The sequence below is a fragment of the Natator depressus genome, chromosome 11, assembly GCF_965152275.1.
Source record: "Natator depressus isolate rNatDep1 chromosome 11, rNatDep2.hap1, whole genome shotgun sequence".
Lineage (NCBI taxonomy): Eukaryota > Metazoa > Chordata > Testudines > Cheloniidae > Natator > Natator depressus.
This window is the reverse complement of record NC_134244.1, coordinates 40,647,952-40,662,985: the sequence shown is the minus strand read 5'-3', so window position 1 is coordinate 40,662,985 and position 15,034 is coordinate 40,647,952. Positions and strand designations below refer to the sequence as shown.

Below are 15,034 nucleotides of genomic sequence, written 5' to 3'. Positions count from 1 at the left end.
AACAAATCCAAAAAACAAAACACTACAAATAAGCTCTATATGTGGCTTTTTCCAGGATCTCCTCAGGCAGAGAATTCAATGTGTTGACTACACTCTGGGAGAAAAGGTCCCCTTTATGTGTTTAATATAAACTTTAGATTTTCCAATTTCCAGGAGTGCCAAGTTATTGAGAATTTACTAAGTTTACCTAGTGTTTTACTGCTTCTCGTCTCTCCATACCTTGCACATACATTATATCTTGGTGCCTGGTCTAGCTCACCAGCAGTCCTAATACTTTGATGTTATTACAATAGCTTCCTCATCTTACAGTGAAGGCTGCAGTGTGCAATCAGTGTCAGAGACCAGACACAAGGGTGGTCATGTCTAGCAGTTGGAGCTGGAGTCAGGACCGGTGGTTGGGGCTCGAATCAGTAGCCAGGAATCAGAGCCCATAGTCAGAGTCAGAGGTCAGATGCCAAAGCCTAGAATCAGAGCCCAAGTCAGAAGTCTGAAATCAGAGCTGAGGGTAGTGATGCCACGTGTCTGATTTTCAACCAGAACACCCAGCCAAAAAGGGACCCTGATAGCTCTGGTCAGCACAGCTGACCAGACCACTAAAAGTCCAGTTTGCTGCTGCAGACAGCTCCACGCGGCTCCCGGAATCGGCCGGCATGTCCCACTGTCTCCTAGGCCCAGGAGTGGTCAGGGGTCTCCACGAACTGCCCCCATCCACAGGTACCGCCCCCACAGTTTCCATTAGCCACAGTTCCTGGCCAGTGGGAGCTGCGGAGCCGGGGCTCAAGGCAGTGCCTTTGCCTGGGGCAGCGCGCAGAGCCACCCTGGCCACTTCTGTGCCTAGAATCCAGCGGGACATGCCGGCCACATCCAGGAGCCACGCGGAGCCAACCACTGCAGCCAACCGGGAACTGCAGCCAATGGAAGCTGTGGGGGCGGAGCTTGTGGACAGGGGCAGAGTGCGGAGATCCCTGGCTGCCCTTGTGCCTAGGAGTCAGAGGGACATGTCACTGCTTCCCGCCGCCTGAGGTAAGTGCCACCAGAGCCCACACCCCAACCCCCTGCCCCAGCCCTGAGCTCCCTCCCCCACCCCAATCCTGAGCCTCCTCCCGCATCCAAACTCCCTCCCGGAGACCGCACCCCAACTGGTGCCCCAGCCCTGAGCCCCCTCCCACTCCCACACCTCATTTTTGGCCCCAGTCCAGAGCCCGCACCCCCAGTCCAGAGCCCGCACACCCTCCCACACCCCAACTCCCTGCCCCAGTCTGGAGCCCTCTCCTGCACTCCAAACCCCTCATTCCTGGCTCCACCCTGGAGCCCACACCTCCAGATGGAGCCCTCGCCTCCTCCTGCACCACAACCCCCTGCCCAGTGAAAATGAGCAAGAGAGCAAGGGTGGGGGGAGAGTGAGCGACAGGGGAGGGAGGGAGATGGAGTGAGCAGGGGGCAGGGCCTCAGGGCGGGGAAAGGGTGTTCGGTTTTCTGCAAATCAGAAAGTTGGCAATCCTAGCTGAGCGTTAGGACCAGGTTACCTGGAGCAAGGTAAAGCAGGGGCAATGCTAGGGCCAAGGCAGGAGCAGGGCTGAGACAAACCTAAATCAAGGCTGGAATAAAGCAGAAACAAGGCTGTGAGCAAGCAGACAAGGAAGCTAGCACAGCCATGGGCAAATGCTTTGAGCAGCCACTAAACTGCTGCTAGGCTTAAGAGCTGGTCTGCTGACTCTTCCAACCAATCAGGCAGCTTACTACAGGCCAGCTGTGCTCATTAGCGTGCGGCTCTGCAGGCCTTGCTTCCTGACAGTCAGGATCAACAAACTGCAATGGCTGTGGCTTCAGTTTAAACCTCTTAAGTAAAGGACTAAAATAAACATTTTCCATGGAATTCAATTCAAAAGTTAGACCTTGAGCTGCACTTCATGCAAACCCACAATATGACAGACTGTGATGATTCCTATTTTACATCCAGATCCTCTTTCAGATTATTAAATTTCAGTTCCCCTAAATCAAGAACATGGGTTGCCTCCTACAGGAGCAGAGAGACAAAAAGTAAACTTAAACAGAAGAAAACGCGGCTAACACCAGCATGCTTATGACGGACAAAAGCGCAAACGATTGACACTATGCAGACCATTGTCATCTAGCCCTTTATGTAGTTCACAGTATGTCTTTGTGCCATGCAACTGGGTTGTTTTAAAGAACAGTTGTATTTTACCTGGTAGTTGCTCGTATCCGAAACTTTAACATCCAGTGATCCTGCCAAAACAGCATACCAATTTGTTCCAATATCACCCTGACGAAATACTGGAAAGATGAAATATTGTAAATAAACACTCTTCTTGTAAGCCTATCTAACAATGCTGACAAACATCACTTTCATGTTGCTGTATTACTGTACTGACTGCGAGCACCACAGAATTCGCCAGACCCTATCTGATTATTTATCTATCTGCTAAGATACCCAGTGAAACTGGAGCATAGCATTTTTAGGGTATCCATACATAGAATCTCAGTACAAATGGAAATAGATAGCAATGTTTCAGGCCACCTTTCTTGTTTGCTTTGCCTTTTTCTGCTATCCTAGTTAATAAAAAGGTTCTCTGAACTTGCGTTTACCACGGTGCCTCTGAAATTTGAAATATTTCTTGATTTCCTCGGCAGTCACATCTTTATAAAAAGAATTTTAATATAAAGGTTAATAAATGATTAACAGATGTTTAATAAATGGTTAATCAATTTTTTTAGATAGTTATACAGTCCAACAGATCAGTAGGTTGCTTATAACCATGGCTTATAATAATTTATAACACATTCTATTTATATCTGTATTATGCTTATAACACCTACTGATCATTTGCTAACCCTTTATTAACCATTCCTAAATGGAACTTTATACTATAGTGAGATCCATATGTCTTTGGTTTCTATTCTCTATTATTTTTCATGATAGGAATCAGAAAATAGTAGCAACATAACAAAGATATTTAAAAAATACCCTTATCAGGAGAAATACAAGGAGATAATTCACTTTTCTCTTTATGGGGATGATCCCTATAACTCTGTTTCAGAAAAGACGGTTAAAATATTTATCTACAATGCTACTTTTGTGGATTTCTCTTGTGCTTTAATAAAGTTTATGCTGAGAATCCACTTTATTTCATGTTATTTAATATTAAAGTAAAATATAGAGGATGTATGTATTATATTGATGTGTGCTTTAGAATGGGTCTAGTTCAGCGGTGGGAAAACTTTTTCTCCTGAGGGCCACATCAGGGTTCCGAAACCATATGGAGGGCTGGGTAGGGAAGGCTGTGCCTCCCCAAACAGCATGCCCCCCCCATTCGCCCCCTCTCCCTTACCATGTGCTCAGAGCAGCAGGACTGGCAGCTGCGCCACCCAGCTGGAGCCAACCACGCCGCTGCACTGCCCGGCAGGAGCTCGCAGCCCCGCCGCCCAGAGCGCTGGCAGCACGGCAAGCTGAGGCTGCGGAGAAGGGGGGGCAGCAGGGGAGTGGCCAGGGGCTATTCTCCCCGACCAGGAGCTCAAGGGCCAGGCAGGACAATCCCACGGGCCGGACGTGGCCCGTGGGCCATAGTTTGCCCACCTCTGGTCTAGATACATTAACTAGATGTATACCAAAAACAAAAAACAATAAATCCATTTTATGACTGTAAAAGACCAAGCAAAGGCACACAAGCCTGCAAAAGCAATAGGTCAATGTTTGTGTGAATAATTTTTGTAGCACAGATCACCATTTTTGTGTTAATACCTACTTTAAATTGTGTTCATGCTGTGTACACAATATAAATCTATTGGATGTATTTCTCTGAAAATAATTTTAGACAAATAACTTATCATTTTTACTGCTTGCTGTCTTTGTATTTTTGTGGCATCTTTTCTGTTCTAAAAGTCTGCGCAAGCTAATGCTGCATTGGCAACTTGCTGCAAGATTGAGGGCTTCTGTATTAACAAGGGTGACTGCAGGTCACATACTTTCATCCATACATCTCAAAGCACTTTACAAAGCACTTTACAAAGGAGGTAAGCATCATTATCCTCAATTACAGACAGGGTAATGGAGACACCAGAAGGAGACATGACCTGCTCAAGGTCACCCAGCCAACCAGTGTCAGAATCCTGGTCCAGTGTTCTATCCACTAGAGAACACTGCCTCCAGGGACTCAGAGTAGAACTGCATTATGTCATATAGCAGTTTAGTCAACTCTGTCCCAGCAAGGTAGATTTCTTCAACAGGATTCCCCATATATACTGTTGCCTTATCTTTCCCTAGAAGGGAATCCTAGTCTAAACCTTGACTTACTAAAAGTCAAATATATTATGAAATAACAACTTACATGTGATTCCCTTTTCCAGATTTTCATAGTATCCACAGAGACATATCTGCTGGAGAAGGTTTGGATGAAATTTCTCAAAAGCTTTCACTTCTTTCAATCGCGTGAATATAATATCTACATCTTCACTGGAACGTTCCAATGGTCTGCATGAAGAAAAAAAGAATGGTGCATAAGGGCTTTATCACAGAAACAAGTAATTGCCACCCACATACACCAAAACTAAGATTATTAGTTAAATATTTTTTTAATATTTGTGAGCCCATTAAATGCGGGTTGTAGGTGCATGCAACAACCTTGCAGACATTCCAAAGAATCAAAATACCTAACCACTGTATCCAACTTTATTATTATCATCATTGTGCCTGACAACCTCAGTCACAACTGAATCCCCATTGTATCAAGCACAGTGAGGGAGGAACCTGTGACTGAGTATGTTCAGAGGTTCAGAAGGGAGTTTGAAAGACATTATGGAAATTTTCCAAAACAACCCCCAGAGCAGTCAGGCCAAGCAAAAGGCGTGGTATGATAAAAATACTTGTAAATGCACTTTTGACATAGGAGATTTGGTCATGGTACTCAGCCCTGCAAAAAAGTTCAAAATGCAAAAATCCTGGGAGGGGCCCTTTGAAGTGGTGGAAGTGGCGATGGAGGACACTTTATAAAGTTAAAAAGCCCCTTGATGATACTGTGCCCCAACTGGTACATGTAAACAGACTCAAGGCCTATCACCGTAGAGTGGCCAGGGTAAACATGATCTGTTGTGTCGAAGGGAAAACTGAGGCATACCCACTCACTGATTTGATGGCTGAATGCCAAGATGGGTCAACTTTGGAAAGTATGGAAATCTGTAGTAAGCTAACACCACTTGAAAAAGGGGAAGCGTTGTCAACGCTGCAAAGGTACAGTGAGGTATTTTCCAACAAACCGGGGGGGACACGCTTGCTGTCCCACAGAATCCTCACAAAAGGGGCTAAGCCCCGCCCCCCCCCCCTTCCAGGCCGTACAGGGCCACTGGCAAGGTGAAGGAGCAAATTCGGGAAGAGATACAAAGCATGTTGGAATGTGGGTGGTTAAGGAATCTGACTTGGGCTTTCCCTGTTGTCTTGGTCCCCAAAAGGGATGGCACTGTAAGATTTTGTGTAGACTACAGGAAACTCCATGCTGTCACTGTAACAGATGCATAACCCATGCCAAGAATTGATGACATGCTGGAAGTGCTGAGCCAAGTCAAGTACCTCAGTACCTTTGATCGAACCAAAAGTTACTGGCAGATCCCTTTTGGAGAGGGAGGCACAACAAAAATCAGCTTTTATCACTGATATAGGGCTCTATGAATTTACGGTATTACCTTTTGGTTTGGTAAATGCTGGTGCAACCTTCCAGAGACTGGTCAACAGAGGGTTAAATGAATTATAGGGCATACATAGATGACATTGCTGTATTCAGCTTCACCTGGGGTGACCACAAGGAGCATCTGGGAGTTGTGCTATCAAAGCTCAAAGAAGCTGGGCTAACCATGCTCTTTTAAAAAGAAAAGGAGTACTTGTGGCACCTTAGAGACTAACCAATTTATTTGAGCATAAGCTTTCGTGAGCTACAGTGAGCTGTAGCTCCCGAAAGCTTATGCTCAAATAAATTGGTTAGTCTCTAAGGTGCCACAAGTACTCCTTTTCTTTTTGCGAATACAGACTAACACGGCTGTTACTCTGAAACATTCTCTTTTAGATTTTACTGGGCACTTCTAAATCTCCAACTCAGTTTTCTGCATACATATAGAAACACAAATGATTCCAAGAAATCCATCCCTCTGCTCCACCTCTTCTGTCCTTTTCTTTGTATAAGAAAACTAAAATGCTGTTGTATAAAAGCATGCAAGTTACGTAAGCTGGATACGAATCACTTCATTAAAAAAATAAAATAAACGAAAGTGCACCATCTCTAAACAGATACAGCCGAAATAAAAGGTATCCTGCAACTGGGAGTGAAAATAATTGGAGGTAGGGCAAGACTGTTGGGCTCAATGCCATCTTGTGCCAGTGAGTTCAAGAGAGAGCTTAGTAGGGTCAAAAAACAATTTGACATTTACATGGCTAATGTGAACAGCCATAGTTACTTTACTAGAGCATTTTAAAATGAGGTTATAAAACTCTGTAATTCAGAGAATAAACCGACCACTAATGGAAGGCATTAGGAAGGACAATTATGGAAGATTCAGTACGAGGTTTCTTGCATCTTCTTGTGGAACTACTGAAACTGACCACTTTTAGAGTGGGATACTGCAATAGATGGACCACTGGTCTGATGTAGTACGGCCACTTTAATGTTTCTGTGAGATTATGTTGGAAATTCAGGTGCTGAAATTATTCTTCTACAAAGGGGGTCTGGAAAATGTTAATCATTTTCAGTGCTCTTCAGGTCTACCCACTGAATCTAGTGCTTCCAAAAATCTGTTAATTTAACTGACCAAAATGCTAATTTTGCTAATTTCTTTTAAATACATGGAAATAGTTAAAAAGGGACAGAGTTTAGTTTAATTTATATATATGTATTTGTTTCCCTCTTTCATTACAATGCAATGTTCACCGCCTAAGTGCTCTTCCTGCAAAAAGATTTCTGGTGTTCCTCTTTGGTCATTCAATGCTGGCACCAGTGCTTGCCCCAGTGAGGTATATAATACCACATCCCTCTCACTTTGTCTCACTGGCCCTCAATTTCTTATTAAACTGTGTCTGGGAGGCATTAAATCCTCTAAACTCATTTACACTCCAATTTACCTTTATTAATACAGATGAGAGTAATAATTCTATGGTTTATACAGTTGCTTCTACATCATAGCATTATCCTCTTACCTACTACCATAGGTATATCCTCTTACCTTCTTCAAACCACAGTCAATTACAACTGCTCCCTTTTAAATTCTTTCAAGCAAGGTTTTCACTCTCCCTATTTTTTTTTAATCTTTGCACTAGCTGCCAGTTATTAAGAAGTATTACTTCTCTTGTCAAAATGCTTTTAAGGATATTAGGAAGTGCAGCTTGAAAACAGAATTAAAATCCATTTATACTAGATCCCTACCTACACTATGCTGGCACTTGGAACACCAGCTCACTTCTTTCATTATCCCCAACATTAACAGCAAAGCTTGACAAGGAAAGGGAAGACAATGATAATAATTTTCAGCACAGCACACTTTTCCCAAAGAAGCCCTAAACTCTTCATGTCAAAGTCACTTTCTCAATTTTTAAAATAAATGTGTGTCATTTTGCCTCTAGTAGTTTGCTTCCTTACGTGTTGGAAACGCTGGTAGGTTACACAGGCACACAAAAAATAAACACCAAATCAAAGCAAATGTGCTTAAAAAGTCAAATTAGTATTTCATTTTATTTTTTGCAGCATTCACTCAGTTCTACTTGCAAACCAGAGGACAGTATGAGGGGGTTGGGAAAGCATAGTGCTGGGGAAAATTTACTTCAAAATATTTAATGCCTTGATCCCACAATTTGCTACATGTAAGTTGACTGTTGCATCCCTGGAGAGCCCCACTGAAGTGCAGTGGGCTCCATATGGGACCAGCAGACTGTCCTTATACAACAAATAACCTTAGTATTTTGTTGTTGTTTGATATCAAGGGACAAGATGCAAGCAAGAAGGGTTAGCAGGCGATCTAGGTTTTTAAAAATTGCCTACCATTGTTATCTGAGCACTTTTCATGAAAAGTAAGAACAAGAAACACCTTTCTTCCAGCCCTGATAGCAGAAACAAGCTTAACGCTTTGTTGGACTTTTTAAAAGACAAAGCGTAAGAATGCTCATTTGTTGAAAATGGTTGCGACAAGCCAAAGAGATGGGTTTTACATTTGGCTCAGAATGCAATGAGTGGGGTGTCACTCTTATTCTGTCTGGCTATGAATGCCATAGGCTTGGACTAGTTCCAGTGGAAGTTCTCTCCTCCAACAAAGCTAGTGTTCACCTATTGCGTCATAAGGTCATCTTACTATACCTCACGGAAGGAGGAGAACTCTGAGACAGCGATGGTCAGTACCTGTTCAATCTTCTTTTTGATAAGACAAACAAACTGAGTTCTTTAAGTCTCAAGGCGTTTCCTTCAGCCTCAGATCATTTTTGTAGATCTTTTCTTCACCTTCTCCAGTTTTTCCAACATCCTTTTTAAAATGTGGACACGAGAACTGTATGCAGAATTCCAGTATCAGTCTCACCAGTGCTGTTCAGAGAGGTAAAGTCACCTCTCTGCTCCTGTTCACCACTCCCATTTATATATCCAAAGATCACATTCACTCTTTTTGACACAGCTAAGGACTGGGAGCTGATGTCAAGCTCCTTATTCACCATGCCAGAGTCACTACTTTCCAGAATACAGTCCCCTATTGTGGAGGCAGTCTGCATGCATTGCTCCTAGATGTATTACTTTGGATGTGAGGGGTCTGCCTTAACTACACCCTCCTCTGTAACCGCACCCAAATTTCTGTACAGTGCCCATTCTACAGTGGGGCTTCTATAGCACTGAGGCAAGGGGAAGCATGGTGAGCTCCACCACAGCTTTAGTACATCTCTGCAAATTTCAGTCCAATAACGACAATGGTAGTTTTACTTAAGCTAATTTTATTAAGCATTTATAAACTATAACAATAGCACTAGTTTTTGAAGGAAGAATGGTTTGACTTAATAGCAAACTGTAATGGAGCTAGTTAAGGGCCATACCTTCAATTACTTATTCCTTAATACACCAGTGAAACTCAGGTTTGATTACATTGACTGCTTAAGTATTTTAACAAAGTAATCATCATGAAATTAAATATTAACAATCTATCTATTCTCTAAGTACAAGCTGCCTAGCAAGGAACAATGTCAATACAGTATAAAATAAATTAACTTCCTTTCTTAAGGTATCTTATTAAGGGCTTGAAGATTTGATTTGATTTTAATAAATAAAGCAGGTTTTAATGTTAGATCTAAGTAAGTACTATTGTAAAACTGTCTTTAGAAAGTTAATAATTGGTCCAGTAATTAGGAAAGAAAAACTAATAGCAGATGTAAGTCCAATCATGTTTAGCTCTATGCTTCAAGTGCAGGGCTCATTCATATCAATTTAAAAGGGAACACTGATAATTTAGTGTTGTGACACCAATGTTCTTCCATTGCTAAAGACAAAATATTCCCCCTGCTGTTGAAGCCATAGTGTTGTGAACTGATGACAGTAGTACTGTCGTAAGAAGATAAAAAAAGCATTTCAGTGAAGGTTAAGAAGCAAATTGACACTGGATGCCTTTTTAAAAGATATACATGATAGCTCAAACAAAGGTTATGGACTTGATGCAAGAATTACTAAGTGGGGTTCTGTGGCCTGTGTTATGCAGGAGGTCAGACTAGGTCAGTGACTCTCAACCTTTCCAGACTACTGTACCCCTTTCAGGAGTCTGATTTGTCTTGCGTACCCCCCCACCCCCCAGTTACACCTCACTTAAAAACTACTTGCTTACAAAATCAGACATAAAAATGTCACAGCACACTGTTACTGAAAAATTGCTTACTTTCGCATTTTACCATATAATTATAAAATAAATCAACTGGAATATAAATATTGTACTTACATTTCAGTATATAGTATGTAGAGCAGTATAAACAAGTCATTGTCTGTATACAAAATTTAGTTTGTACTGACTTTGCTAATGCTTTTTATGTAGCCTGTTGTAAAACTAGGTTAATATCTAGATGAGTTGATGTACCCCCTGTAAGACTTCTGCATACCCCCAGGGGTAAGAGAACCCACGGTTGAGAACCACTGTACTAGATGATCCTAATGGTCCCTCTGGCCTTAAAATCCATGAATCTAGGCAGTCAAGTGCCACATCTTCTCCAATCTCTCCTCCCGTCCATCAATTCCAGTTCCATCCTTTCCCTGAGGTAACTATGGTGCTTGATTACATGAGGGTAAAATTAAAATGCTCTTAAGTCAACAATATGAAAATAATCTTGCTCTAATGAGATATGTATTCCATCTTCCTGAATTTTTATACCATGCTCATCACCATGGTATCTGGGTGTCATTATGGTGTCCCAGCTGCTTGGTTATGTTTCCCCCATTTTGTATCTATGCACTTTTTATTTCCTGTACCAGGATGTCGGTCTTCACATTTAATCAATACTCCTCACAGTCCCTGCATTCTAATCTGTTCATGTCACTTTGCATTTATCTATCTCTTTTAGTGTGTTTGCTGCCCTTCCTAGATATGCTCTAGGAATTATATTGGGAAAGTTCTACGGCCTGTGTTATATTAAACTAGATGATCACAGTGGGTCCCTCCTGGCCTTGAAATCTACAAACACTGATGCTGTCTCTAAATTTGATTGTCTGAATTTATACCAAAGAAACACAGCTCAGAAAAGACATAGCACCCATACAACATACGAAGTAGCATTTCTTTGTGTTAAACAAACCTTAAAGAGTCCTGTACTGGGCTAAAACTATCAGATAGCATCACCACTTGAAGACAGACTCTTCAACCAATGTGAGAGAAAGAAGGTCTATGGACCATCTGGCAATGCACTGCTGATCATCGGTGGTCCACAAACCATTGCTTTAAAGAGTTTAATGGAGTGAAGTGAGAACTAGGAAAAACAATGTAAATGCTATAATGAGAATATAATACGCCCTCTCATCCTCCCCCCCTTCCCCAAAAAGACAAATGAAGGGGAGTATTACAATATACATTAACTACAGTTCTGAAGCGCAGCATGCTCTGTGTACTATCCCATTCCACCACTGCAAGACATGCAATAGAAACACTTCACCTGACAGACTCTAGCACTGCTTTACTTCTCTTAGGGCATCCTATCTTTAACTATGGTCACAGAGCAAAGCAGTAAAAAAAAAAAAAAAAAAAAAAAAAAAAAAAAAAAAGGGGGGGGGGGGGGAGGTAGCACGATTTAGAAATTGCCACCTGAAAAATGCTTGGCTAAGACCACAAAGGAGAATTTGTAATCATTAGCAGCCAATGTTTATTGACACAATCTATTTGTAGGATGATAAAACATCATAGCCAGAAAAAGCAGGAGACTAGTTCTTCATACAGTATTTTTCAGTTAAGTCTAGTTGTGTGGCGTCAATGTGCAGACTGGGCATAGCAGAAATTATATTTTGCACATAGTATTTCTCAGCCAATTTCTGGTATGCCTCATGGAAGAGAATGAAAAACAGCCCAAAAGAGAGCATGTCTAAATGTGTAGAAGTAATTACGATTCAAATCAGTGAGAAGGTGATCTTCAGACATTAAAAATTTAATTAAATTTGAATATTGATTCTTTCCGATATTTGTTGTTCTAACTTCCAAACTATTAGTCCTGATTCTACACTAGGTTACACATTGCCATGTACCATAGGATTCTGACACAAAATTTCACTTAAAAATAAAGTTTAATCCATTTGCAAATTCACATAATGTTTTCACTCCCAGAAATTGGACTGAAGCTATCCAAGGCATTTCTGCAATTTGTATCTAACAATGAAATTTAAAACCCTAATCGTTTTAGCAGTTTGCCTATTACTATTGTCCAATTCTTCATACTGCCCGATTGTTTGTTCAAAACAAAGCAAACAATAAACCTTGAGCCTTAGCATTCTATTTTGAAGATAATAGTATAGTAGCTTCTAGGATTATTTCCAACTTTGTGAGTATCCAGGATGCAATGGAAGTGCTGAGCTGTTGCCCCACTTAGAGAAAAAAGGGAAAATAAAATTTAAGTTATATAAATGAAGAAATGTTGAACTTTGTCTTCATTGCTAGCTTAACAATACAGCTTTTCATCTCTCAACTGAAACATCTCTGCGGGGGAGCCAGCTTTCCAATTTCCCCCAGGTCCCCCAAAGTATGCAGGGAACTTCCCAGTAAGGAACTTTACAGCTGAGCAACAGCACATCATGGATGGGATAAAGACTGCTCTGAAAAGCCCAGAAGCCACAAATGGGCAGAGAAGGTTGGCACTGTTCAGCATTAATAGAAAAGTATAAAAAAAAAATTCACTATCAGGCTGGTAGTCTACAGATCATGCAACAACACACCACTATGGGGTGCATCCCACTTCAAGATTTGGGTTGGTTCTTTGATCCTGGGCCTGAGGGGCTGCGGGGCGGGTGGGGATGGAAAGTATCTTGTGCCATTCTGTAACAACTCCTCTGGGTCAGTTCAGGAGCAGCGTTCTGGAAAATGAGGGAAATTGCATGTAGGCCTCCTTGATGTTCTTCCTTCATGATATTAGATTCTGACTACCCCAATCCATGCAATTTTTCAGTATGGACAATATTGTAAAAAACAAAACAAAGAAACAGCAACACAAAATGATGAAAATCAGAGTAGGAAATCATGCGTTACATTGTCAGAATTTTGAATTTTCCTATCAGTCCACTATACACTCTCTTGCCTTGCTTATCCACTGAAGACTTTAATCGTTATTTATTTATATTACATAATTAATTTGCCTCTTCAGAACAATGGCACAGAGCTTATCTGACAGTAACATTTTCATATCCGCCATCCTCTTATTCCTCTCTCCCCCAGTTTCTTGCCTGGTTAGACTGCATAACCACTTCACAGCATGCACACACAAGCGACAGCATCATCACGAACGACATAACCCTGTTCAATTATGTCAATCTCCCTCCTCTAAAGAACATTTTAGCCTTGATTTATTTGATTATCAGCATCTCAGGTAATATACCTGACATTTCTCCTTGCAAGGAAGTTTATATAACAGACATTAGAAAAAGCCCTCTAGAAGCATAACTTAAGGAGAATATTTTGTATCTTCAAAAACAGCTACTCAAGTTCAAGGTTAAAAAAAAACTACACAAAAAGGGAGAGTTGATGCTCCTACTCAGCTGTACATAATCTGGGAGAGTATTTCCCTTAGTGTACAGCATGTATCACTTTTCAGAAAACAGATTTTAATATTTTGGCTGGGTTGTTATTAATTATTTGTATGTTGTTCAGTGCTGTACAAGACACAGAAATCAGAGTCCTTGTCCTTAAGAGTCTACAATCTGTTAGACACAGAAAAATGACACAACAGGGTCCTTCACAAATGCAACTAGTCCTTCCATGGGCTAAAACTGCAACAGTTATTTCCAACACTATAAACACAAACTGAATGAGCTGACGAGTACAACTAACCACTACAGCTAAAAACCCTGCTCATTTTATTGGTGTTAAAGTATATTTTGCTTTGAAGTAGCTGCAAAAAGCAGCAGGGGTAGTCTTTTCCACCAGATGCTGCTCTCTGTGCCCTATGTACCCACTTCCACCACCTTCTGGCAGGGAGGAGGAAAGGAGAAGACAGCAGCAGAATCTCAGCAGCAGGAGAATGCTCTCCATCCCCTACATCACGTGGGAGTCGGAGAACAATGAAGCACGTTTCTCTTCCAGACAGTTTTGGGGCTCACTGACTGGCTGCTAATGTTTCCCTTTGACTCTCTGATATATAAATGCTCTGAGAGAGGTAGGTATACGAGGACAGAATGAAAGAAGGGACTTGAAATATGATGTCATGTCAGGAGATAGTGTTAACTTTAACGGAATGGAGGACACTCAGCCCCTCCCAGGAGGTGCACAGCACCTAGTGAGGCAGTACTGCCAATCCCAAGCACTAAAAAAAGTCATGAGTTTGGCCTCCCAAAATCATCAGATGTTTTTAAAATAACAAAGTGTGTGTGTGTGGGGGGGGGATTGGCATTCAGTTTCCAAGTCTTTAGGGTTCATGTTTTCAAGCTTCCCCCGCCCCCATCACCAGGAAATAAAAAAACCAAAACCAAAACCCACACCCTAAGATTATCATCTATCACATGACTCCAGGAGCTGTGGCTTTATGAAAAATACCAAATATCACAAGACTTGCAATAAACTCATGGGAATTGGAAACACCAGTAAGTGCAGTTGTTTAGATGTGAGTGTGTTTAGAGCAGAGACTGTCTTTCTGAAAAAAGGTTTCAGAGTAGCAGCCGTGTTAGTCAGTATTCGCAAAAAGAAAAGGAGTACTTGTGACACCTTAGAGACTAACCAATTTATTTGAGCATAAGCTTTTGTGAGCTACAGCTCTTTTCCATGTATGCTGTTTGTTTACTTAGGTTTTCCATTTGACTCAACAGGATAAATAAAGCAAGACTGGTCTCTTTATAGCCACTTTCACTTAATGATTTATCAGCACTAGCCCAGGACTCAAGTGTTGGGATTTACAATAGTGCATGGGAATAGTACAATAAAAACCAATATTTTGTATCAAACACCTTTAATATTGCAAAACTGAAACACTACATATTAAGCTCAAACTACTTGGCAGTATCCCTTGAAAAACCATTTGGCATGGAAACAAATACCGTATACACTCAGGCTATTCTGCTGAACAACAAACAGTGTTTTCTTCCAACTCAAAGGTCAGCTTTCAAGCTGTAACAATTGCGAGAGAAAAATATACTTGTTGAGTAATGACATTCATAGAGATTTATCTCCAGGTAGAAATTCATTATTTGAATAGTGCAGCAGTTGCAGGAAAAGAGTTTCAACTACAGGAAAATATAGATCTGTTTTATTTTTTCATAATAAGGTTACCTTAGGAAAATGACAAATACACTCCATATTAAAGAAAGAGATTAAAATTAAAAGGAAACTTATCTCTTTCATT

At 41.2% G+C, this 15,034-nt stretch overlaps 1 protein-coding gene across 3 annotated transcripts in view; it reads right to left on the bottom strand.

Moving 5' to 3' along the window:
* Positions 1–15,034, bottom strand: part of RAPGEF4 (Rap guanine nucleotide exchange factor 4) — a 223,405-nt gene that overhangs the window by 199,353 nt on the left and 9,018 nt on the right. For all 3 annotated transcript variants that reach the window (XM_074967602.1, XM_074967599.1, XM_074967600.1), the window contains exons 2-3: positions 4,347–4,489; positions 2,207–2,295 (exon numbers count right to left, since the gene is read on the bottom strand). In XM_074967602.1, the coding sequence (XP_074823703.1) occupies positions 2,207–2,295; positions 4,347–4,489 (232 nt within the window). The remainder of the gene's footprint in view (positions 1–2,206; positions 2,296–4,346; positions 4,490–15,034) is intronic.